The sequence below is a fragment of the Eucyclogobius newberryi genome, unplaced genomic scaffold, assembly GCF_026437365.1.
Source record: "Eucyclogobius newberryi isolate DKJ021-1_F unplaced genomic scaffold, fEucNew1.0.hap1 SCAF_8, whole genome shotgun sequence".
Lineage (NCBI taxonomy): Eukaryota > Metazoa > Chordata > Actinopteri > Gobiiformes > Gobiidae > Eucyclogobius > Eucyclogobius newberryi.
The window spans coordinates 35108107-35131623 of record NW_027316500.1 but is presented as its reverse complement, the minus strand read 5'-3'; the positions used below and the strand labels follow the sequence as shown (position 1 = coordinate 35131623).

The following is a 23517-nucleotide window of genomic DNA, read 5'->3' as shown; positions in this document are numbered from 1 at the left end:
CAGGTCTAAACCATGACTAAACCAGGACTAAACCAGGTCTAAACCAGGACTAAACCAGGTCTAGACTAGGTCTAGACCAGGACTAAACCAGGTCTGAACCAGGACTAAACCAGGACTAAACCAGGACTAAACCAGGACTAAACCAGGTCTAAACCAGGACTAAACCAGGTCTAAACCAGGACTAAACCAGGACTAAACCAGGTCTAAACCAGGACTAGACCAGGACTAAAGCAGGACTAAAGCAGGTCTAAACCAGGACTAAACCAGGTCTAAACCAGGACTAAACCAGGACTAAACCAGGTCTAAACCAGGACTAAACCAGGTCTAAACCAGGTCTGAACCAGGTGTAAACCAGGTCTAAACCAGGACTAAACCAGGTCTAAACCAGGACTAAACCAGGTCTAAACCAGGACTAAACCAGGACTAAACCAGGACTAAACCAGGACTAAACCAGGACTAAACAAAGCTGAATTAAACTGTTTCAAATATAATCCAGTTCTAACTTGTGTCCAGTTCTTTCGAGCTCTAAGCCCTGGTCAGACCCGCACGCGCCTCTCGCGGACTTGGGGGCGGTTTCCTCTGGATTTGTTCCTTTGCAGCATCAGTAGCGCCGCTGTCGCGTCTGTGTCGCGTCTGTGCCGCGCCACGAGCCTGACCTGAGACCACCATCTACCGCGCGCCCACCGCACAAACACCGCAAACAGCCCGCAGATCCCGCAGATCCCGCAGGAGAGACGCGCCCCGGAACCGCAGGTAAGACACCGCGGCGGATGTGGCCTCGCAGCCGGGCAGCCGCGCGCTCATGGCCGCGGCGGTTCGTCCCAGCTCCGCGGCGCGCGGAAACGGCCCGATGTTTGGGCTCAGGCCGTGTTTATGCGTGATTATGAGCACGTAACACGCACGTAACACGCACGTAACACGCACATCACACCGACATCACGCGGGGTGTGCGCGGGAAAGCGCGCGCGGTTCGGAAACAACGTTTAGAAGCAACAACCGAAACAGCGTCATGTTTTCCCCATTCAGGAGAGCAGTGCGCATGCGCGGGAGCTGCTCCGAAGTTCAACAACAGCGACTAAACCAGGTCTAAACCAGGACTAAACCAGAACTAAACCAGGACTAAACCAGGTCTAAAGAAGGACTAAAGCAGGACTAAACCAGGACTAAACCAGGACTAAACCAGGTCTAAACCAGGACTAAACCAGGACTAAACCAGGTCTAAACCAGGACTAAACCAGGACTAAACCAGGACTAAAGCAGGACTAAACCAGGTCTAAAGAAGGACTAAACCAGGACTAAACCAGGACTAAACCAGGACTAAACCAGGTCTAAACCAGGACTAAACCAGGACTAAACCAGGACTAAACCAGGTCTAAAGAAGGACTAAAGCAGGACTAAACCAGGACTAAACCAGGACTAAACCAGGACTAAAGCAGGACTAAAGCAGGCCTAAACCAGGACTAAACCAGGACTAAAGCAGGACTAAACCAGGACTAAAGCAGGACTAAAGCAGGACTAAACCAGGACTAAACCAGGACTAAACCAGGTCTGAACCAGGACTAAACCAGGACTAAAGCAGGACTAAACCAGGTCTAAACCAGGACTAAACCAGGACTAAAGCAGGACTAAACCAGGCCTAAACCAGGACTAAACCAGGCCTAAACCAGGCCTAAACCAGGACTAAAGCAGGACTAAAGCAGGACTAAACCAGGACTAAAGCAGGACTAAACCAGGCCTAAACCAGGACTAAACCAGGCCTAAACCAGGCCTAAACCAGGACTAAAGCAGGACTAAAGCAGGACTAAACCAGGACTAAAGCAGGACTAAAGCAGGACTAAAGCAGGACTAAAGCAGGACTAAACCAGGACTAAAGCAGGACTAAAGCAGGACTAAAGCAGGACTAAAGCAGGACTAAACCAGGACTAAACCAGGACTAAACCAGGACTAAAGCAGGACTAAAGCAGGACTAAACCAGGACTAAACCAGGACTAAACCAGGACTAAAGCAGGACTAAACCAGGCCTAAACCAGGACTAAACCAGGACTAAAGCAGGACTAAAGCAGGACTAAACCAGGACTAAAGCAGGACTAAAGCAGGACTAAAGCAGGACTAAAGCAGGACTAAACCAGGACTAAAGCAGGACTAAACCAGGACAAAACCAGGACTAAACCAGGACTAAACCAGGACTAAAGCAGGACTAAACCAGGACTAAACCAGGACTAAAGCAGGACTAAACCAGGTCTAAACCAGGACTAAACCAGGACTAAAGCAGGACTAAACCAGGACTAAAGCAGGACTAAAGCAGGACTAAAGCAGGCCTAAAGCAGGTCTAAACCAGGACTAAAGCAGGTCTAAACCAGGACTAAACCAGGACTAAACCAGGACTAAAGCAGGACTAAAGCAGGACTAAAGCAAGACTAAAGCAGGACTAAACCAGGACTAAAGCAGGACTAAAGCAGGACTAAAGCAGGACTAAACCAGGACTAAAGCAGGACTAAACCAGGACAAAACCAGGACTAAACCAGGACTAAACCAGGACTAAAGCAGGACTAAACCAGGACTAAAGCAGGACTAAAGCAGGACTAAACCAGGTCTAAACCAGGACTAAACCAGGACTAAAGCAGGACTAAACCAGGACTAAAGCAGGACTAAAGCAGGACTAAAGCAGGCCTAAAGCAGGTCTAAACCAGGACTAAAGCAGGACTAAACCAGGACAAAACCAGGACTAAAGCAGGACTAAAGCAGGACTAAACCAGGACTAAAGCAGGACTAAAGCAGGACTAAAGCAGGACTAAAGCAGGTCTAAACCAGGACTAAACCAGGACTAAACCAGGACTAAAGCAGGACTAAAGCAGGACTAAAGCAGGACTAAACCAGGACTAAAGCAGGACTAAACCAGGACAAAACCAGGACTAAAGCAGGACTAAAGCAGGACTAAACCAGGACTAAACCAGGACTAAACCAGGACTAAAGCAGGACTAAACCAGGTCTAAACCAGGACTAAAGCAGGACTAAAGCAGGACTAAACCAGGACTAAAGCAGGACTAAAGCAGGACTAAAGCAGGACTAAAGCAGGACTAAACCAGGACTAAACCAGGACTAAAGCAGGACTAAACCAGGACTAAAGCAGGACTAAAGCAGGACTAAACCAGGACTAAACCAGGACTAAAGCAGGACTAAAGCAGGACTAAACCAGGTCTAAACCAGGACTAAACCAGGACTAAAGCAGGACTAAACCAGGACTAAAGCAGGACTAAAGCAGGACTAAAGCAGGCCTAAAGCAGGTCTAAACCAGGACTAAAGCAGGACTAAACCAGGACTAAACCAGGACTAAACCAGGACTAAAGCAGGACTAAACCAGGACTAAAGCAGGACTAAAGCAGGACTAAACCAGGACTAAACCAGGACTAAAGCAGGACTAAACCAGGACTAAACCAGGACTAAAGCAGGACTAAACCAGGACTAAACCAGGACTAAACCAGGACTAAAGCAGGACTAAACCAGGACTAAACCAGGTCTAAACCAGGACTAAAGCAGGTCTAAACCAGGACTAAAGCAGGTCTAAACCAGGACTAAAGCAGGACTAAACCAGGACTAAAGCAGGTCTAAACCAGGACTAAAGCAGGTCTAAACCAGGACTAAAGCAGGTCTAAACCAGGACTAAAGCAGGACTAAAGCAGGACTAAACCAGGCCTAAACCAGGTCCAAACCTGGACTAAACCAGGACTAAACCAGGACTAAACCAGGACTAAACCAGGCCTAAACCAGGCCTAAACCAGGACTAAACCAGGACTTAACCAGGTCTAAACCAGGCCTAAACCAGGACTAAACCAGGTCTAAACTAGGACTAAACATGGGCTGCCCTCCTGCTGGTGCCAGAGTCAGGACTATAGACCATATAGACCATGATCCTTTGCTCCACGTCAGTCATGAAAGTCTTACATTTTAAAAAGTATAATTTGTAAAGACATTTTAAAAAGGAAAACTTCTTTAACTTCTCGAGGATTTTCTTACTTCTGATTTGGTAGTTTGAGCTGGTTTTGGAGGATAACCTTTAGGGCGTGGTCAGGATGTCGGCGCGTGGAGGGAAGAAGAAGCTCACAAAGACGTCCCGCTCGGCTCGGGCCGGGGTTCTGTTCCCCGTGGGACGCATGATGAGGTACCTGCGGGCGGCTACGCACAAGTACCGGATCGGCGCCGGAGCTCCGGTTTACATGGCCGCGGTCATCGAGTACCTCGCAGGTCTGGACCAGGACTTCAGCTGGACCAGGACTTCAGCTGGACCAGGACCTTAACTGGACCAGGACTTTAACTGGACCAGGACTTCAACTGGACTAGGACTTCAACTGGACCAGGACTTCAGCTGGACCAGGACTATAACTGGACCAGGACTTCAGCTGGACCAGGACTTCAGCTGGACCAGGACCTTAACTGGACCAGGACTTCAGCTGGACCAGGACTTTAACTGGACCAGGACTTCAACTGGACTAGGACTTCAACTGGACCAGGACTTCAGCTGGACCAGGACTTCAACTGGACCAGGACTTCAGCTGGACCAGGACTTCAACTGGACCAGGACTATAACTGGACCAGGACTATAACTGGACCAGGACTTCAGCTGGACCAGGACTTTAACTGGACCAGGACTTCAGCTGGACCAGGACTTTAACTGGACCAGGACTTCAACTGGACCAGGACTTCAGCTGGACCAGGACTTTAACTGGACCAGGACTTCAACTGGACTAGGACTTCAACTGGACCAGGACTTTAACTGGACCAGGACTTTAACTGGACCAGGACTTCAGCTGGACCAGGACTTCAACTGGACCAGGACTTCAGCTGGACCAGGACTATAACTGGACCAGGACTTCAGCTGGACCAGGACTTCAGCTGGACCAGGACCTTAACTGGACCAGGACTTTAACTGGACCAGGACTTCAGCTGGACCAGGACCTTAACTGGACCAGGACTTCAGCTGGACCAGGACTTCAGCTGGACCAGGACTTCAACTGGACCAGGACTTCAACTGGACCAGGACTTTAACTGGACCAGGACTTCAACTGGACCAGGACTTCAGCTGGACCAGGACTATAACTGGACCAGGACTTCAGCTGGACCAGGACTATAACTGGACCAGGACTTCAGCTGGACCAGGACTTTAACTGGACCAGGACTTTAACTGGACTAAACCAGGACTAAACCTGGACTAAACCTGGACTAAACCTAGACTAAACCTGGACTAAACCTGGACTAAACCAGGACTAAACCAGGACTAAACCAGGACTAAACGTGGCCTGTTGCTTCTGTTTCAGCTGAGATCTTGGAGTTGGCGGGAAACGCAGCCAGAGACAATAAAAAAGGCAGAATTACCCCTCGACACATCAAACTCGCCATCGCTAACGACGAGGAACTCAACCAGGTTTGGACTTACAAAAGCATGTGTAAAGCCACACCGTGGAACTTCTTTCACTCATGTCATGTGATGTAGAGGGAGTGAAGTTATTTAAAATGTGGGATTTTTACTCCATCTAATGTAGAAATAGTTGTGTATTTAATGAACATAAGTACAGACTTTCAGACCTTATAATCCCTTTTCAGTAGTAATCGTTTCGAGTTGGGTGTTTGACATTCATAATGTTTGTCCACAATCTACTGCCACAATTTAACTTTTTAAGAACTATTGTTGTGGGGATTTGGGGGGAACTAATCTTTCTTTGCAAAAAAGTTCACATAATATATTATTTCACAGATAGGGTTCGGGTCAAGTTTAGTTTGATTACACACACTGTACAAAGCTCTTGATGGGAGACACACAAGAGAAAGACATGTCCAGGTCTGCACTTTGACCTGACCCAGACCATGTGTCCAGTCGTGACCTGCACGTCCAGTGGTAATTATGCTAAATTAAAGTTCTCTCTTTTAAGCCTGTTCCCACATTCCTCTTCATCAAAAACACACCAGGAGGAGCACTTCACTCTTCGTTCTCTTCAGTGCTAGCTCCGCGTCAGCGCTAGCTCCGCGTCAGCGCTAGCTCCGCGTCAGCGCTAGCTCCGCGTCAGCGCTAGCTCCGCGTCAGCGCTGGTCACTGCGCTCTCCGGCTCCGCCTCTTGCCATCGCTCCAGATCAGATTCATCTGTGGAGAAAACCCGGAGTGAGAAAGACCCGGTGATTCTGACGGCTTCACAGGACATTATCAGAATCAGAATAAGCTTTATTGTTTGTCAATGAACAAAATTCACAAACATAGAAACTTGTCCTGGCGATTCGATGCAACACAAACAACAAAATAATGAACAATGAATACCAGATATATAAAAAATGAGTAAGTAAAATTAAAATAAGGTTAAAAATAGGCAAGATTGAAAAGATTTTAACGGTGAACACAAAGATGGACGTCTCTGACCTGAGGGACACGTCTCTGACCTGAGGGACACGTCTCTGACCTGAGGGACACTGTCTCTGACCTGAGGGACACGTCTCTGACCTGAGGGACTCGTCTCTGACCTGAGGGACACTGTCTCTGACCTGAGGGACACGTATCTGACCTGAGGGACACGTCTCTGACCTGAGGGACACATCTCTGACCTGAGGGACACGTCTCTGACCTCAGGGACACGTCTCTGACCTGAGGGACACGTCTCTGACCTGAGGGACACGAGGGACACATCTCTGACCTGAGGGACACGTCTCTGACCTGAGGGACACATCTCTGACCTGAGGGACACTGTCTCTGACCTGAGGGACACATCTCTGACCTGAGGGACACTGTCTCTGACCTGAGGGACACGTCTCTGACCTGAGGGACACGTCTCTGACCTGAGGGACACGTCTCTGACCTGAGGGACACGAGGGACACATCTCTGACCTGAGGGACACGTCTCTGACCTGAGGGACACATCTCTGACCTGAGGGACACTGTCTCTGACCTGAGGGACACGTCTCTGACCTGAGCGACACGTCTCTGACCTGAGGGACACGTCTCTGACCTGAGGGACACGTCTCTGACCTGAGGGACACATCTCTGACCTGAGGGACACGTCTCTGACCTGAGGGACACTGTCTCTGACCTGAGGGACACGTCTCTGACCTGAGGGACACGTCTCTGACCTGAGGGACACATCTCTGACCTGAGGGACACGTCTCTGACCTGAGGGACACTGTCTCTGACCTGAGGGACACATCTCTGACCTGAGGGACACGTCTCTGACCTGAGGGACACTGTCTCTGACCTGAGGGACACGTCTCTGACCTGAGGGACACGTCTCTGACCTGAGGGACACGTCTCTGACCTGAGGGACACTGTCTCTGACCTGAGGGACACTGTCTCTGACCTGAGGGACACGTCTCTGACCTGAGGGACACTGTCTCTGACCTGAGGGACACGTCTCTGACCTGAGGGACACGTCTCTGACCTGAGGGACTCGTCTCTGACCTGAGGGACACTGTCTCTGACCTGAGGGACACGTCTCTGACCTGAGGGACTCGTCTCTGACCTGAGGGACACTGTCTCTGACCTGAGGGACTCGTCTCTGACCTGAGCGACACGTCTCTGACCTGAGGGACACGTCTCTGACCTGAGGGACTCGTCTCTGACCTGAGGGACACGTCTCTGACCTGAGGGACACGTCTCTGACCTGAGGGACACTGTCTCTGACCTGAGCGACACGTCTCTGACCTGAGCGACACGTCTCTGACCTGAGGGACACGTCTCTGACCTGAGGGACACGTCTCTGACCTGAGGGACACGTCTCTGACCTGAGGGACACTGTCTCTGACCTGAGGGACACGTCTCTGACCTGAGGGACTCGTCTCTGACCTGAGGGACACTGTCTCTGACCTGAGGGACACGTCTCTGACCTGAGGGACACTGTCTCTGACCTGAGGGACACATCTCTGACCTGAGGGACACGTCTCTGACCTCAGGGACACGTCTCTGACCTGAGGGACACGTCTCTGACCTGAGGGACACGTCTCTGACCTGAGGGACACATCTCTGACCTGAGGGACACTGTCTCTGACCTGAGGGACACGTCTCTGACCTGAGGGACACGTCTCTGACCTGAGGGACACGTCTCTGACCTGAGGGACACTGTCTACTTTACAAACTAAAGTGGCAGAATTTACAAACCCCTTGCATGTTTTGGACCACCTGGAGAACCAAAAATCTAGATTTAATTTGTGGATTGCAAGGATGTGGTCAGGTTTTTGGAGACCTGCATCTCAGAACATCTCAAACTTCCAACAAAAGCTGTGAAATATTGACCACTGGCTCCAAACCAGCATCTCAGACCAATTATACCTTCAGTGACAAACAGCATGTCATGGCGGCATCCAGACGTCTCGCCGCGGGCCGTCCCCCCCGATCCACCAAGTCTCTTTCTTCAATGACTACTCGCCGCAACAAACGCTTTTCATCCGGTGAAATCCTGCCTGAAAGAGAAGAACGTGGAATACGCTGTGGATTTGCTACAGCAGAAGAGGCTTCGGTATTTGCCAATTCAATATCGGATCTGGTCTGGCATTCTCTCCCTTTTATTTTCTATATTTCAACAAAAGGGACCTGGGGACTTCCAGCTCATGGCAGTGTTTTAAGCAGATGCACCTCCCGCCGCCGCTGCAAAACTCGTCTTACTTAAAACTTAAAATCGTCCCAAAGAGGAAGAACTCAAGACGAGTGAACAATAAAGACACAAGTTTGTTAACACTACGACCAAAGCAAACGAAGCCCACGGTCCCATTGGAAAACAGCACGTGCGGTTAGAGACAGGGTGTCATGACACCTAGTGGCCGTTACGGAAGCTTTTTTTCATTGCATTACAGTCTGGGTTAACCCTAAACCCTAACCCTACAGTCTGGGTTAACCCTAAACCCTAACCCTACAGTCTGGGTTAACCCTAAACCTTAACCCTACGGTCTGGGTTAACCCTAAACCCTAACCCTACAGTCTGGGTTAATCCTAACCCTAACCCTACAGTCTGGGTTAACCCTAAACCCTAACCCTACAGTCTGGGTTAATCCTAACCCTAACCCTACAGTCTGGGTTAACCCTAAACCCTAACCCTACAGTCTGGGTTAATCCTAACCCTAACCCTACAGTCTGGGTTAACCCTAAACCCTAACCCTACAGTCTGGGTTAACCCTAAACCCTAACCCTACAGTCTGGGTTAACCCTAAACCCTAACCCTACAGTCTGGGTTAACCCTAAACCCTAACCCTACAGTCTGGGTTAACCCTAAACCCTAACCCTACATTCTGGGTTAATCCTAAACCCTAACCCTACAGTCTGGGTTAATCCTAACCCTAACCCTACAGTCTGGGTTAATCCTAACCCTAACCCTACAGTCTGGGTTAACCCTAAACCCTAACCCTACAGTCTGGGTTAATCCTAACCCTAACCCTACAGTCTGGGTTAATCCTAAACCCTAACCCTACAGTCTGGGTTAACCCTAAACCCTAACCCTACAGTCTGGGTTAACCCTAAACCCTAACCCTACAGTCTGGGTTAATCCTAACCCTAACCCTACAGTCTGGGTTAACCCTAAACCCTAACCCTACAGTCTGGGTTAACCCTAAACCCTAACCCTACAGTCTGGGTTAACCCTAAACCCTAACCCTACAGTCTGGGTTAATCCTAACCTAACCCTACATTCTGGGTTAACCCTAACCCTAACCCTACAGTCTGGGTTAACCCTAAACCCTAACCCTACAGTCTGGGTTAACCCTAAACCCTAACCCTACAGTCTGGGTTAACCCTAAACCCTAACCCTACAGTCTGGGTTAACCCTAAACCTTAACCCTACGGTCTGGGTTAACCCTAAACCCTAACCCTACAGTCTGGGTTAATCCTAACCCTAACCCTACAGTCTGGGTTAACCCTAAACCCTAACCCTACAGTCTGGGTTAATCCTAACCCTAACCCTACAGTCTGGGTTAACCCTAAACCCTAACCCTACAGTCTGGATTAATCCTAACCCTAACCCTACAGTCTGGGTTAACCCTAAACCCTAACCCTACAGTCTGGGTTAATCCTAACCCTAACCCTACAGTCTGGGTTAACCCTAAACCCTAACCCTACAGTCTGGGTTAACCCTAAACCCTAACCCTACAGTCTGGGTTAACCCTAAACCCTAACCCTACAGTCTGGGTTAACCCTAAACCCTAACCCTACAGTCTGGGTTAACCCTAAACCCTAACCCTACAGTCTGGGTTAATCCTAACCCTAACCCTACAGTCTGGGTTAACCCTAAACCCTAACCCTACAGTCTGGATTAATCCTAACCCTAACCCTACAGTCTGGGTTAACCCTAAACCCTAACCCTACAGTCTGGGTTAATCCTAACCCTAACCCTACATTCTGGGTTAATCCTAAACCCTAACCCTACAGTCTGGGTTAATCCTAACCCTAACCCTACAGTCTGGGTTAATCCTAACCCTAACCCTACAGTCTGGGTTAACCCTAAACCCTAACCCTACAGTCTGGGTTAATCCTAACCCTAACCCTACAGTCTGGGTTAATCCTAAACCCTAACCCTACAGTCTGGGTTAACCCTAAACCCTAACCCTACAGTCTGGGTTAACCCTAAACCCTAACCCTACAGTCTGGGTTAACCCTAAACCCTAACCCTACAGTCTGGGTTAACCCTAACCCTACATTCTGGGTTAATCCTAACCCTAACCCTACAGTCTGGGTTAACCCTAAACCCTAACCCTACAGTCTGGGTTAACCCTAAACCCTAACCCTACAGTCTGGGTTAATCCTAAACCCTAACCCTACAGTCTGGGTTAATCCTAACCCTAACCCTACAGTCTGGGTTAACCCTAAACCCTAACCCTACAGTCTGGGTTAACCCTAAACCCTAACCCTACAGTCTGGGTTAACCCTAAACCCTAACCCTACAGTCTGGGTTAACCCTAAACCCTTACCCTACAGTCTGGGTTAATCCTAACCCTAACCCTACAGTCTGGGTTAACCCTAAACCCTAACCCTACAGTCTGGGTTAATCCTAAACCCTAACCCTACAGTCTGGGTTAATCCTAACCCTAACCCTACAGTCTGGGTTAATCCTAAACCCTAACCCTACAGTCTGGATTAACCCTAAACCCTAACCCTACAGTCTGGGTTAACCCTAAACCCTAACCCTACAGTCTGGGTTAATCCTAACCTAACCCTACAGTCTGGGTTAATCCTAACCCTAACCCTACAGTCTGGGTTAATCCTAACCCTAACCCTACATTCTGGGTTAATCCTAACCCTAACCCTACAGTCTGGGTTAACCCTAAACCCTAACCCTACAGTCTGGGTTAACCCTAAACCCTAACCCTACAGTCTGGGTTAACCCTAAACCCTAACCCTACAGTCTGGGTTAATCCTAAACCCTAACCCTACAGTCTGGGTTAATCCTAACCCTAACCCTACAGTCTGGGTTAACCCTAAACCCTAACCCTACAGTCTGGGTTAACCCTAAACCCTAACCCTACAGTCTGGGTTAATCCTAACCCTAACCCTACAGTCTGGGTTAATCCTAACCCTAACCCTACAGTCTGGGTTAACCCTAAACCCTAACCCTACAGTCTGGGTTAATCCTAACCCTAACCCTACAGTCTGGGTTAATCCTAAACCCTAACCCTACAGTCTGGGTTAATCCTAACACTAACCCTACAGTCTGGGTTAATCCTAACCCTAACCCTACAGTCTGGGTTAATCCTAACCCTAACCCTACAGTCTGGGTTAATCCTAACCCTAACCCTACAGTCTGGGTTAATCCTAACCCCCCCAACCCTAAGTTTTTGTTGTAATTAGGAGACGACGGGAAAAAATGTAAATGTTTGCTCTCCTGTTCATCTGATCCAGCCAATATTTTCTTGAAGTTGAATAATGACAATGAATGAGGAAAGCTAGGTTTACTTCGTCTGGTTAAAACTAGTTTATGCCGTGGCTCTGTATTAGCAAGAGTGTAGCTAACTCATCCCAAAACAAACTAGACTGTGCAATCTATAAGTTTAAAAAGTTTAAACTCAAAATGAATTTGGGATCCCAGGATCTCCAGCACCCTGAGCCGTGTCTCTAACCGCTGGAAATGTAGTGTCTGGGTTCCAGAATGGTGATGACTCACTGTCACAAGTGAAAACAGCCCGCATTACAAGCTAACAAAGCTAACGAAGCCAACATGGCTAGCAAACCCGAAGGGGAGAAAAGCAGTCCCTACGGCCCAGATGGAGATTCTCACTTCTTCTTTGCATTGAAAGCGGGAGAGAATATAACAAATCATCAGTTATTGCTCATGATGTCTGAAATAAGACACAAATGCAGCGTGATATGGAGTCTTTTAGAGCCAAGGTGATGCTGCCTTTGGTCCCGTTTCTTGTTTTTATTTATATAAATTTCCAAAATTTTAAAAAGTCCCCTCCCTCCGAGCCTCAAAAGCACTTGATCTATCTGAGAATCTTCTTCTGTTTTTAACTCCTCTCCAACCTCGTTCTGTCTCATCAGCATCAGGACAACTGTGTGGCTAACGAGCATCATCAACGTGCCATTCCTTTATAATTCATCTGTGTCATTCTGGCGCCAAAACTAAGTCATTCCTGCGGGAAACGGCAGAGATACAGATGTAATTGTGTTTATTCGAGGCAGTTTAAAGCTATGAACAGGTTTGTTTGCATGTTTGTTTGTATGTTTGTTTACATGTTTGCTCTCCGCTCAGCTGCTGCGTGGAGTCACCATCTCTAACGGTGGAGTCCTGCCTCGGATTCACCCCGAGCTTCTGTCCAAGAAACGCGGTACCAGAGCCAGAAGCGACGTGCAGCCCATCGACAAGCAGCTGGAGACGGCCTCAAGAGGCAGGAAGGCCCCCAAGACCGCCAGGACCACCAAGACCGCCAGGACCACCAAGACCACCAGGACCACCAAGACCCGCAGAACTAAGGGCCGGCGCGGACGCAAACCCAAGGTACAGCTCCGGAGCCCCGTTTAGAACACTTATGGGGTCCCCAACCTTTTATGCACCACGGACCGGAATAATGTAGGTTTTATTTTCACGGGCTGGCCAGATAAATACGGCAAAAAAAAGAGAAAATTAAATCTCACCAAAGCGCTGAATCAGTGGGAGCTCTGCGCTGGTTTCTGTGCAATGAGATGGTCCCACCTCGGGGTGATGGGACGATCTGGGGGTGATGGGACCACCTCGGGGTGATGGGACCACCTCGGGGTGATGGGACGATCTGGGGGTGATGGGACGATCTGGGGGTGATGGGACGATCTGGGGGTGATGGGACGATCTGGGGGTGATGGGACGATCTGGGGGTGATGGGACGATCTGGGGGTGATGGGACGATCTGGGGGTGATGGGACGATCTGGGGGTGATGGGACGATCTGGGGTGATGGGACGATCTGGGGTGATGGGACGATCTGGGGGTGATGGGACGATCTGGGGTGATCTTTTGAGCATTGGAAGTAGCGTTCAAACTCTTGTAAAAGTAAAAGCAGGTGATCGTGGAGAAGCTGGAGAACGCTGGCCCGGGTGATGTGTCATAAATCCCTCGATCCACTCACCACCGCCACAGGTTTAAAGGTTTCATTGCCTCGTTAGCTTTTCCCCACACATTATGCAGAGTGGACTCTGTGTGTGAGTGTTGCCTGTAACAACAAACCCGTATTTTAAATAGAATTCATGGTATTTCCTATTTCCCATCAGGCTTTTCATTCGATATCTACAGACAAGCTTTATGTCATGAGGGACAGGCCAAAGTTATGTCAGAGAAAACCAGGCCTGAAACACGTAAACGCTCAAAACCAGGCCTGAAACACGTATACGCTCAAAACCAGGCCTGAAACACGTATACGCTCAAAACCAGGCCTGAAACACGTATACGCTCAAAACCAGGCCTGAAACACGTATACGCTCAAAACCAGGCCTGAAACACGTATACGCTCAAAACCAGGCCTGAAACACGTATACGCTCAAAACCAGGCCTGAAACACGTATACGCTCAAAACCAGGCCTGAAACACGTATACGCTCAAAACCAGGCCTGAAACACGTAAACGCTCAAAACCAGGCCTGAAACACGTATACGCTCAAAACCAGGCCTGAAACACGTATACGCTCAAAACCAGGCCTGAAACACGTATACGCTCAAAACCAGGCCTGAAACACGTATACGCTCAAAACCAGGCCTGAAACACGTATACGCTCAAAACCAGGCCTGAAACACGTAAACGCTCAAAACCAGGCCTGAAACACGTAAACGCTCAAAACCAGGCCTGAAACACGTATACGCTCAAAACCAGGCCTGAAACACGTATACGCTCAAAACCAGGCCTGAAACACGTATACGCTCAAAACCAGGCCTGAAACACGTATACGCTCAAAACCAGGCCTGAAACACGTAAACGCTCAAAACCAGGCCTGAAACACGTATACGCTCAAAACCAGGCCTGAAACACGTATACGCTCAAAACCAGGCCTGAAACACGTAAACGCTCAAAACCAGGCCTGAAACACGTAAACGCTCAAAACCAGGCCTGAAACACGTATACGCTCAAAACCAGGCCTGAAACACGTATACGCTCAAAACCAGGCCTGAAACACGTATACGCTCAAAACCAGGCCTGAAACACGTAAACGCTCAAAACCAGGCCTGAAACACGTAAACGCTCAAAACCAGGCCTGAAACACGTATACGCTCAAAACCAGGCCTGAAACACGTATACGCTCAAAACCAGGCCTGAAACACGTATACGCTCAAAACCAGGCCTGAAACACGTATACGCTCAAAACCAGGCCTGAAACACGTAAACGCTCAAAACCAGGCCTGAAACACGTAAACGCTCAAAACCAGGCCTGAAACACGTAAACGCTCAAAACCAGGCCTGAAACACGTATACGCTCAAAACCAGGCCTGAAACAGGTATACGCTCAAAACCAGGCCTGAAACACGTATACGCTCAAAACCAGGCCTGAAACACGTAAACGCTCAAAACCAGGCCTGAAACACGTAAACGCTCAAAACCAGGCCTGAAACAGGTATACGCTCAAAACCAGGCCTGAAACACGTAAACGCTCAAAACCAGGCCTGAAACACGTAAACGCTCAAAACCAGGCCTGAAACACGTAAACGCTCAAAACCAGGCCTGAAACACGTATACGCTCAAAACCAGGCCTGAAACACGTAAACGCTCAAAACCAGGCCTGAAACACGTAAACGCTCAAAACCAGGCCTGAAACACGTATACGCTCAAAACCAGGCCTGAAACACGTATACGCTCAAAACCAGGCCTGAAACACGTAAACGCTCAAAACCAGGCCTGAAACACGTAAACGCTCAAAACCAGGCCTGAAACACGTATACGCTCAAAACCAGGCCTGAAACACGTATACGCTCAAAACCAGGCCTGAAACACGTAAACGCTCAAAACCAGGCCTGAAACACGTAAACGCTCAAAACCAGGCCTGAAACAGGTATACGCTCAAAACCAGGCCTGAAACACGTAAACGCTCAAAACCAGGCCTGAAACACGTAAACGCTCAAAACCAGGCCTGAAACACGTAAACGCTCAAAACCAGGCCTGAAACACGTATACGCTCAAAACCAGGCCTGAAACACGTATACGCTCAAAACCAGGCCTGAAACACGTATACGCTCAAAACCAGGCCTGAAACACGTAAACGCTCAAAACCAGGCCTGAAACACGTAAACGCTCAAAACCAGGCCTGAAACACGTATACGCTCAAAACCAGGCCTGAAACACGTATACGCTCAAAACCAGGCCTGAAACACGTATACGCTCAAAACCAGGCCTGAAACACGTAAACGCTCAAAACCAGGCCTGAAACACGTAAACGCTCAAAACCAGGCCTGAAACACGTAAACGCTCAAAACCAGGCCTGAAACACGTAAACGCTCAAAACCAGGCCTGAAACACGTAAACGCTCAAAACCAGGCCTGAAACACGTAAACGCTCAAAACCAGGCCTGAAACACGTAAACGCTCAAAACCAGGCCTGAAACACGTATACGCTCAAAACCAGGCCTGAAACACGTATACGCTCAAAACCAGGCCTGAAACACGTAAACGCTCAAAACCAGGCCTGAAACACGTAAACGCTCAAAACCAGGCCTGAAACACGTATACGCTCAAAACCAGGCCTGAAACACGTATACGCTCAAAACCAGGCCTGAAACACGTATACGCTCAAAACCAGGCCTGAAACACGTATACGCTCAAAACCAGGCCTGAAACACGTAAACGCTCAAAACCAGGCCTGAAACACGTAAACGCTCAAAACCAGGCCTGAAACACGTAAACGCTCAAAACCAGGCCTGAAACACGTATACGCTCAAAACCAGGCCTGAAACACGTATACGCTCAAAACCAGGCCTGAAACACGTAAACGCTCAAAACCAGGCCTGAAACACGTATACGCTCAAAACCAGGCCTGAAACACGTATACGCTCAAAACCAGGCCTGAAACACGTATACGCTCAAAACCAGGCCTGAAACACGTATACGCTCAAAACCAGGCCTGAAACACGTAAACGCTCAAAACCAGGCCTGAAACACGTAAACGCTCAAAACCAGGCCTGAAACACGTAAACGCTCAAAACCAGGCCTGAAACACGTATACGCTCAAAACCAGGCCTGAAACACGTATACGCTCAAAACCAGGCCTGAAACACGTATACGCTCAAAACCAGGCCTGAAACACGTATACGCTCAAAACCAGGCCTGAAACACGTAAACGCTCAAAACCAGGCCTGAAACACGTATACGCTCAAAACCAGGCCTGAAACACGTAAACGCTCAAAACCAGGCCTGAAACACGTATACGCTCAAAACCAGGCCTGAAACACGTATACGCTCAAAACCAGGCCTGAAACACGTATACGCTCAAAACCAGGCCTGAAACACGTATACGCTCAAAACCAGGCCTGAAACACGTATACGCTCAAAACCAGGCCTGAAACACGTAAACGCTCAAAACCAGGCCTGAAACACGTATACGCTCAAAACCAGGCCTGAAACACGTAAACGCTCAAAACCAGGCCTGAAACACGTATACGCTCAAAACCAGGCCTGAAACACGTAAACGCTCAAAACCAGGCCTGAAACACGTATACGCTCAAAACCAGGCCTGAAACACGTATACGCTCAAAACCAGGCCTGAAACACGTAAACGCTCAAAACCAGGCCTGAAACACGTAAACGCTCAAAACCAGGCCTGAAACACGTATACGCTCAAAACCAGGCCTGAAACACGTAAACGCTCAAAACCAGGCCTGAAACACGTATACGCTCAAAACCAGGCCTGAAACACGTATACGCTCAAAACCAGGCCTGAAACACGTATACGCTCAAAACCAGGCCTGAAACACGTATACGCTCAAAACCAGGCCTGAAACACGTAAACGCTCAAAACCAGGCCTGAAACACGTAAACGCTCAAAACCAGGCCTGAAACACGTAAACGCTCAAAACCAGGCCTGAAACACGTATACGCTCAAAACCAGGCCTGAAACACGTATACGCTCAAAACCAGGCCTGAAACACGTAAACGCTCAAAACCAGGCCTGAAACACGTAAACGCTCAAAACCAGGCCTGAAACACGTATACGCTCAAAACCAGGCCTGAAACACGTATACGCTCAAAACCAGGCCTGAAACACGTAAACGCTCAAAACCAGGCCTGAAACACGTAAACGCTCAAAACCAGGCCTGAAACACGTATACGCTCAAAACCAGGCCTTAAACACGTATACGCTCAAAACCAGGCCTGAAACACGTAAACGCTCAAAACCAGGCCTGAAACACGTAAACGCTCAAAACCAGGCCTGAAACACGTATACGCTCAAAACCAGGCCTGAAACACGTATACGCTCAAAACCAGGCCTGAAACACGTAAACGCTCAAAACCAGGCCTGAAACACGTATACGCTCAAAACCAGGCCTGAAACACGTATACGCTCAAAACCAGGCCTGAAACACGTAAACGCTCAAAACCAGGCCTGAAACACGTATACGCTCAAAACCAGGCCTGAAACACGTATACGCTCAAAACCAGGCCTGAAACACGTATACGCTCAAAACCAGGCCTGAAACACGTAAACGCTCAAAACCAGGCCTGAAACACGTAAACGCTCAAAACCAGGCCTGAAACACGTAAACGCTCAAAACCAGGCCTGAAACAGGTATACGCTCAAAACCAGGCCTGAAACACGTAAACGCTCAAAACCAGGCCTGAAACACGTAAACGCTCAAAACCAGGCCTGAAACACGTAAACGCTCAAAACCAGGCCTGAAACACGTATACGCTCAAAACCAGGCCTGAAACACGTAAACGCTCAAAACCAGGCCTGAAACACGTAAACGCTCAAAACCAGGCCTGAAACACGTAAACGCTCAAAACCAGGCCTGAAACACGTATACGCTCAAAACCAGGCCTGAAACACGTATACGCTCAAAACCAGGCCTGAAACACGTAAACGCTCAAAACCAGGCCTGAAACACGTATACGCTCAAAACCAGGCCTGAAACACGTATACGCTCAAAACCAGGCCTGAAACACGTATACGCTCAAAACCAGGCCTGAAACACGTATACGCTCAAAACCAGGCCTGAAACACGTAAACGCTCAAAACCAGGCCTGAAACACGTAAACGCTCAAAACCAGGCCTGAAACACGTAAACGCTCAAAACCAGGCCTGAAACACGTATACGCTCAAAACCAGGCCTGAAACACGTATACGCTCAAAACCAGGCCTGAAACACGTATACGCTCAAAACCAGGCCTGAAACACGTATACGCTCAAAACCAGGCCTGAAACACGTAAACGCTCAAAACCAGGCCTGAAACACGTATACGCTCAAAACCAGGCCTGAAACACGTAAACGCTCAAAACCAGGCCTGAAACACGTATACGCTCAAAACCAGGCCTGAAACACGTATACGCTCAAAACCAGGCCTGAAACACGTATACGCTCAAAACCAGGCCTGAAACACGTATACGCTCAAAACCAGGCCTGAAACACGTATACGCTCAAAACCAGGCCTGAAACACGTAAACGCTCAAAACCAGGCCTGAAACACGTATACGCTCAAAACCAGGCCTGAAACACGTAAACGCTCAAAACCAGGCCTGAAACACGTATACGCTCAAAACCAGGCCTGAAACACGTATACGCTCAAAACCAGGCCTGAAACACGTATACGCTCAAAACCAGGCCTGAAACACGTATACGCTCAAAACCAGGCCTGAAACACGTATACGCTCAAAACCAGGCCTGAAACACGTAAACGCTCAAAACCAGGCCTGAAACACGTAAACGCTCAAAACCAGGCCTGAAACACGTAAACGCTCAAAACCAGGCCTGAAACACGTATACGCTCAAAACCAGGCCTGAAACACGTATACGCTCAAAACCAGGCCTGAAACACGTAAACGCTCAAAACCAGGCCTGAAACACGTAAACGCTCAAAACCAGGCCTGAAACACGTATACGCTCAAAACCAGGCCTGAAACACGTATACGCTCAAAACCAGGCCTGAAACACGTAAACGCTCAAAACCAGGCCTGAAACACGTAAACGCTCAAAACCAGGCCTGAAACACGTATACGCTCAAAACCAGGCCTGAAACACGTATACGCTCAAAACCAGGCCTGAAACACGTATACGCTCAAAACCAGGCCTGAAACACGTAAACGCTCAAAACCAGGCCTGAAACACGTAAACGCTCAAAACCAGGCCTGAAACACGTATACGCTCAAAACCAGGCCTGAAACACGTAAACGCTCAAAACCAGGCCTGAAACACGTAAACGCTCAAAACCAGGCCTGAAACACGTATACGCTCAAAACCAGGCCTGAAACACGTAAACGCTCAAAACCAGGCCTGAAACACGTATACGCTCAAAACCAGGCCTGAAACACGTATACGCTCAAAACCAGGCCTGAAACACGTAAACGCTCAAAACCAGGCCTGAAACACGTAAACGCTCAAAACCAGGCCTGAAACACGTATACGCTCAAAACCAGGCCTGAAACACGTATACGCTCAAAACCAGGCCTGAAACACGTATACGCTCAAAACCAGGCCTGAAACACGTAAACGCTCAAAACCAGGCCTGAAACACGTAAACGCTCAAAACCAGGCCTGAAACACGTAAACGCTCAAAACCAGGCCTGAAACAGGTATACGCTCAAAACCAGGCCTGAAACACGTATACGCTCAAAACCAGGCCTGAAACACGTAAACGCTCAAAACCAGGCCTGAAACACGTAAACGCTCAAAACCAGGCCTGAAACACGTAAACGCTCAAAACCAGGCCTGAAACACGTATACGCTCAAAACCAGGCCTGAAACACGTAAACGCTCAAAACCAGGCCTGAAACACGTAAACGCTCAAAACCAGGCCTGAAACACGTAAACGCTCAAAACCAGGCCTGAAACACGTATACGCTCAAAACCAGGCCTGAAACACGTATACGCTCAAAACCAGGCCTGAAACACGTAAACGCTCAAAACCAGGCCTGAAACACGTATACGCTCAAAACCAGGCCTGAAACACGTATACGCTCAAAACCAGGCCTGAAACACGTATACGCTCAAAACCAGGCCTGAAACACGTATACGCTCAAAACCAGGCCTGAAACACGTAAACGCTCAAAACCAGGCCTGAAACACGTAAACGCTCAAAACCAGGCCTGAAACACGTAAACGCTCAAAACCAGGCCTGAAACACGTATACGCTCAAAACCAGGCCTGAAACACGTATACGCTCAAAACCAGGCCTGAAACACGTATACGCTCAAAACCAGGCCTGAAACACGTATACGCTCAAAACCAGGCCTGAAACACGTAAACGCTCAAAACCAGGCCTGAAACACGTATACGCTCAAAACCAGGCCTGAAACACGTAAACGCTCAAAACCAGGCCTGAAACACGTATACGCTCAAAACCAGGCCTGAAACACGTATACGCTCAAAACCAGGCCTGAAACACGTATACGCTCAAAACCAGGCCTGAAACACGTATACGCTCAAAACCAGGCCTGAAACACGTATACGCTCAAAACCAGGCCTGAAACACGTAAACGCTCAAAACCAGGCCTGAAACACGTATACGCTCAAAACCAGGCCTGAAACACGTAAACGCTCAAAACCAGGCCTGAAACACGTATACGCTCAAAACCAGGCCTGAAACACGTATACGCTCAAAACCAGGCCTGAAACACGTATACGCTCAAAACCAGGCCTGAAACACGTATACGCTCAAAACCAGGCCTGAAACACGTATACGCTCAAAACCAGGCCTGAAACACGTAAACGCTCAAAACCAGGCCTGAAACACGTAAACGCTCAAAACCAGGCCTGAAACACGTAAACGCTCAAAACCAGGCCTGAAACACGTATACGCTCAAAACCAGGCCTGAAACACGTATACGCTCAAAACCAGGCCTGAAACACGTAAACGCTCAAAACCAGGCCTGAAACACGTAAACGCTCAAAACCAGGCCTGAAACACGTATACGCTCAAAACCAGGCCTGAAACACGTATACGCTCAAAACCAGGCCTGAAACACGTAAACGCTCAAAACCAGGCCTGAAACACGTAAACGCTCAAAACCAGGCCTGAAACACGTATACGCTCAAAACCAGGCCTGAAACACGTATACGCTCAAAACCAGGCCTGAAACACGTATACGCTCAAAACCAGGCCTGAAACACGTAAACGCTCAAAACCAGGCCTGAAACACGTAAACGCTCAAAACCAGGCCTGAAACACGTATACGCTCAAAACCAGGCCTGAAACACGTAAACGCTCAAAACCAGGCCTGAAACACGTAAACGCTCAAAACCAGGCCTGAAACACGTATACGCTCAAAACCAGGCCTGAAACAAAACCAGATCTGGACTTGATGTGTTTTTTTTGTTCAGAACCAGGACTCTGAGAAAGAGGCGGAGCCAAACTCAACACAAGATGATGAACTCGGAGAAGGTTTCACTGTTCTATCGGCCAAGACTCTGTTCCTGGGACAGAAGGTACTGAACCAGGACTAAACCAGGACTAAAACCAGGACTAAAACCAGGACTAAACCAGGACTAAACCAGGACTGAACCAGGACTGAACCAGGACTGAACCAGGACTGAACCAGGACTAAACCAGGACTGAACCAGGACTGAACCAGGACTAAACCAGGACTAAAACCAGGACTAAACCAGGTCTGAACCAGGACTAAACCAGGACTAAACCAGGACTAAAACCAGGACTAAACCAGGTCTGAACCAGGACTAAACCAGGACTAAACCAGGACTAAACCAGGACTTAACCAGGTCTGAACCAGGACTAAACCAGGACTAAAACCAGGACTAAACCAGGTCTGAACCAGGACTAAAACCAGGACTAAACCAGGTCTGAACCAGGACTAAACCAGGACTAAACCAGGACTAAAACCAGGACTAAACCAGGACTGAACCAGGACTGAACCAGGACTGAACCAGGACTAAACCAGGACTTAACCAGGTCTGAACCAGGACTAAACCAGATCTAAACCAGGACTAAACCAGGACTAAACCAGGACTGAACCAGGACTGAACCAGGACTGAACCAGGACTGAACCAGGACTAAACCAGGACTAAAACCAGGACTAAACCAGGTCTGAACCAGGACTAAACCAGGACTAAACCAGGACTAAACCAGGTCTGAACCAGGACTAAACCAGGACTAAACCAGGACTAAACCAGGACTTAACCAGGTCTGAACCAGGACTAAACCAGGACTAAACCAGGTCTGAACCAGGACTAAACCAGGACTAAACCAGGACTGAACCAGGACTGAACCAGGACTGAACCAGGACTGAACCAGGACTAAACCAGGACTAAACCAGGACTAAAACCAGGACTAAACCAGGTCTGAACCAGGACTAAACCAGGACTAAACCAGGACTAAACCAGGACTAAACCAGGACTGAACCAGGACTAAACCAGGACTAAACCAGGACTAAACCAGGTCTGAACCAGGACTAAACCAGGACTAAACCAGGACTAAACCAGGACTTAACCAGGTCTGAACCAGGACTAAACCAGGACTAAACCAGGACTAAAACTAGGACTAAACCAGGTCTGAACCAGGACTAAACCAGGACTAAACCAGGACTTAACCAGGTCTGAACCAGGACTAAACCAGGTCTAAACCAGGACTAAACCAGGACTAAACCAGGACTGAACCAGGACTGAACCAGGTCTGAACCAGGACTAAACCAGGACTAAACCAGGACTTAACCAGGTCTGAACCAGGACTAAACCAGGACTGAACCAGGACTGAACCAGGACTGAACCAGGACTAAACCAGGACTAAACCAGGACTAAACCAGGACTAAACCAGGACTATAATTACTCTAAAACCAGGACTCACCTAACAATTCCACAGGTGAAATACTCTTTACAAACTCTTGACTTGGAGGGAGGGCATCTTGGTTAAATGCAGTATTGTGGGAGGGCATCTTGGTTAAATGCAGTATTG

General features: G+C 48.7%; 1 protein-coding gene across 1 annotated transcript in view; it reads left to right on the top strand.

The window, feature by feature from the left end:
* Positions 1 to 607: 607 nt before the first annotated feature.
* The window catches only part of macroh2a2 (macroH2A.2 histone), a 32466-nt gene continuing 9556 nt past the window's right edge, over positions 608 to 23517 (top strand). The window contains exons 1-5 of the mRNA XM_072436489.1: positions 608 to 753; positions 4029 to 4242; positions 5313 to 5419; positions 12702 to 12947; positions 21933 to 22037. Of these exons, the coding sequence (XP_072292590.1) occupies positions 4071 to 4242; positions 5313 to 5419; positions 12702 to 12947; positions 21933 to 22037 (630 nt within the window). The 5' untranslated portion in view covers positions 608 to 753; positions 4029 to 4070. The remainder of the gene's footprint in view (positions 754 to 4028; positions 4243 to 5312; positions 5420 to 12701; positions 12948 to 21932; positions 22038 to 23517) is intronic.